General features: G+C 41.3%; 1 protein-coding gene across 1 annotated transcript in view; it reads right to left on the bottom strand.

Annotated features, from left to right (window-relative positions):
• Window positions 1-61: 61 nt before the first annotated feature.
• Window positions 62-3,312, bottom strand: part of LOC107679451 (vicilin-like seed storage protein At2g18540) — a 6,205-nt gene continuing 2,954 nt past the window's right edge. The window contains exons 3-6 of the mRNA XM_016474996.1: window positions 3,162-3,237; window positions 2,475-2,543; window positions 1,143-1,693; window positions 62-718 (exon numbers count right to left, since the gene is read on the bottom strand). Of these exons, the coding sequence (XP_016330482.1) occupies window positions 650-718; window positions 1,143-1,693; window positions 2,475-2,543; window positions 3,162-3,237 (765 nt within the window). The 3' untranslated portion in view covers window positions 62-649. The remainder of the gene's footprint in view (window positions 719-1,142; window positions 1,694-2,474; window positions 2,544-3,161; window positions 3,238-3,312) is intronic.

Below are 3,312 nucleotides of genomic sequence, written 5' to 3'. Positions count from 1 at the left end.
CACAGCCGCCCTCACACACAGACACACTCTCTCACACACAGACACACACACCCAGACACAGACACAGACACACAGTCTCTCACACACACACACACACACACACACACACACACAGTCTCAGCGGCTGGCGTTCTGACCCCAGAACAGTTTTAGCCATGTTCACACAGCAGAATGATTCAGAAACCCAGTAACAGTCAAGAGCACAAATCACATCATTACTTCATCATATGTGCACACGCGTCTCATTATATTAGTCGTACCACTGAAGAAAGTATTGCATCACAATATAGAGAACATGAATGCTAAAATATTCAAATGAGGAGGCGGGGAGTGATGATTAGGGGCGTGGCTTGCGTGACTGTGCACTAAACACGTCTCTATGGCTTTACCACCAGTGTGTTTATGAGCGTTTGGTGTTTGATTTAGTTTCATGAGAATTATATTTATGAACATCTGCAGCAGGATAGTGAAGCCTGATGAATGAACTGCCTCTATGAGCTTATGAATATATACCTTCATAAATAGACTAAATGATGTCTTATTTCAGAGTGTTTCATCTGATTGTGTGTGTGTGTGTGTGTGTGTGTGTGTGTGTGTGTGTGTGTGTGTGTGTCAGTGTGTGTGAGAGGGAGTGTGTGTGTGTGTGTGTTTAACCCCTGCGTAGTTCATGTAGTTGCGCTGCCACTTTTCTCAGTTCAGCTTCAATCTCCAGCAGCTCCTGAAGGAGAAACACAGAGTTCAGGATTCACTTCATATCTGCTCATCTACATGTTAATGTGCTCATAAATGATGACAAAAATAAACTCCTTTAACATTTAAAGCAGTGGTTTTCAACCAGGCAGCCACAAGACTAAAAAGTATTTAAGTTAATAAATGATTATTAATTCATGAAATGATTTAAAATGATCTCTATTAATAATAAATTGCATATTTGTATTATTTATCATTTTATTTTACTATTTTATTCATTTTTGAACCCTCAATAACTTGTTTTTAATTGAGGAACATATCATTCGTGAAACGTCTGAAATCACAAAATTAATTTTGGTTAATTAATTTATCAATATAAAATATGTATAGTTTTATGTGCTGCTAATGGAGTCTCTCTGATGAACATCATGCAGCACGTCTGTATCTCTCACCTCATCTTCATCCTCCTCCTCCTCTTCATCATGCTGTCTCTCTTCCTCCTCGTCTCTCTCTCTCTCAAACTGTCGTGTGGCCTCATCGCTGGCGTTCTCCATCTCCCGCTTCTCCTTCTTCTCCTCCTCCTCCTTCACGCGTTCCATCTTCCTCACCAGCTCCTGCAGCTCCTCCTGTTTCTCCTCCTTCTCTTTCTCTTTGTTCCAGCTCTTGGTGTCGTTCTTCTGCTCCTCCAGCAGCTCCTTCAGCTCCTTCTCCACCTTCTCCTTCTCCACCACCAGCTCCAGCTCGCTCTTCCTCTTCTCCTCCTCCTCCTCCTCGTTCCTCCTGCGTTTCTTCTCCTGTTGTTTCCTCTTCAGCTCCTTCAGCAGCTCCTCCAGCTCCTCGTCTTGTCTCCTCTGGACCTCCATCTTCTGGATCTCCTCCTGCAGAAGCTCATCCAGGTCTCGCTCATTCTGCTCCTTCATCGCTCCCTCGTCTTCCTCCTCCTCCTCGTCGTTGAGCACGTAGTCGTCTCGTTCGAGGGTGTCTTCATGCTCTCTGTCTTTCTCTGGAGAAAAACAAATATATACATATGTGACCCTGCAGCACAAAAGCAGTCTTAAGTCGCTGGGGTATATTTGTAGCAATAGCCAACAATACATTGTATGGGTCAAAATTATACATTTCTCTTTTATGCCAAAAATCATTAGGATATTAAGTAAAGATCATGTTCCATGAAGATATTTAGTAAATTTCCTACCATAAATATATCAAAACTGAATTTTTGATTAGTAATATGCATTGCTAAGAACTTCATTTGAACAACTTTAAAGATGATTTTCTCAATATTTAGATTTTCATTCATAACAAACCATGCATCAATGGAAAGCTTATTTATTCAGCTTTCAGATGATGCATCTAAAAAAAATTAACCCTTATGACTGTTTTTGTTCTCCAGGGTCACATATTATTTTATGAACAACAGCCAATCAGAATCCATTTAATGAGCCCAAGCATTTAAAGGGACAGTTCACCCTAAAATGAATTCTGTCATCATTTGCTCTCCCTCATGTTGTTCTAATCCGGTTTGTTGAACACAAAAGAAGACATTTTGAAGAATGTTAGTAACTAAACAGTTGACGGTAGCCATCAACTCTCATAGTATTTTTTTTCCCCATATTATGGAAGTGAATGGCTACCGGCAACGGTTTGGTTACTAACATTCTTCAAAATATCTTCTTTTGGTGATCTGTGAGCGGCAGACTGAACAGAATGGATCTGAATAATGACTCTGTTGTCTTCTATAGAGCTGAAACTGATTTCTGCAGGGTTTGTGGTGTTTGACGGACCGTGCTGGGCCAGCTCCTGTAGCTCTCTCAGCAGACCCTCGTGTCTCTCCTGAGCGTTCAGAACATCATCTGTGAACAAAACCAGCACATAGTCACTCCCTCTCACAGCTTTTGGGTAAAATAAGTGTTGAACACGTCACCATTTGTCTCAGTAAATATATTTCTAAAGGTGCTGTTGACATGAGATTTTCACCAGATGTCGGTAACAACCCAAGTAATCCATACATACAAAGACAACAAAACAAATAAGTTCAGAAATTAAGTTCTGTGTAATAAAGTGGAATGACACAGGGAAAAAGTACTGAACTACTGAAACGTTTTCAACACTTCGTACAAAAGGCTTTGTTGGTAATGACAGCTGTCTGGAGAAACTAGTGGCATGGCTGGCCGTTCTAGCAGCTTTACTTTCTTTCTGTGTTTGGGATCATTGTCCAGCCTTGTTTCATCTTCATCATCCTGGTACTGTAGGTGTTGGGACTGAACCAGTTAATTTTAGACCTGAAATTGGGACTGAACCAGCACCTTTAGAAATATATTTACTGAGAAAAATGTTGACGTGTTCAACACTTATTTTGCCCGCTGTATAGTGAAAGTTAATGGGGTGCAGTGCTGATTGGTCTGGAACATTCTTCAGAATATCTTTAGTGTCTCACAGAAAAAGCTGATTTTTGGATGTCAGAATCTCACCGGTCTTGCGTCGCTCACAGCCAACCGTCAGTCCATCAGCACTGATACTGACGCCATCAGAACCACAGTCAGTGCTCTAGTGTGCGCACACACACACACACACACACACACACACACACACACACACACACACACACACACAGACACACAC

The sequence above is a fragment of the Sinocyclocheilus anshuiensis genome, unplaced genomic scaffold (genome assembly GCF_001515605.1).
Source record: "Sinocyclocheilus anshuiensis isolate Anshui unplaced genomic scaffold, SAMN03320099.WGS_v1.1 scaffold1101, whole genome shotgun sequence".
NCBI classification, from domain to species: Eukaryota; Metazoa; Chordata; class Actinopteri; order Cypriniformes; family Cyprinidae; genus Sinocyclocheilus; species Sinocyclocheilus anshuiensis.
Note: the sequence above shows the minus strand (reverse complement) of the source record. Positions and strands in the feature narration are given on the sequence as shown.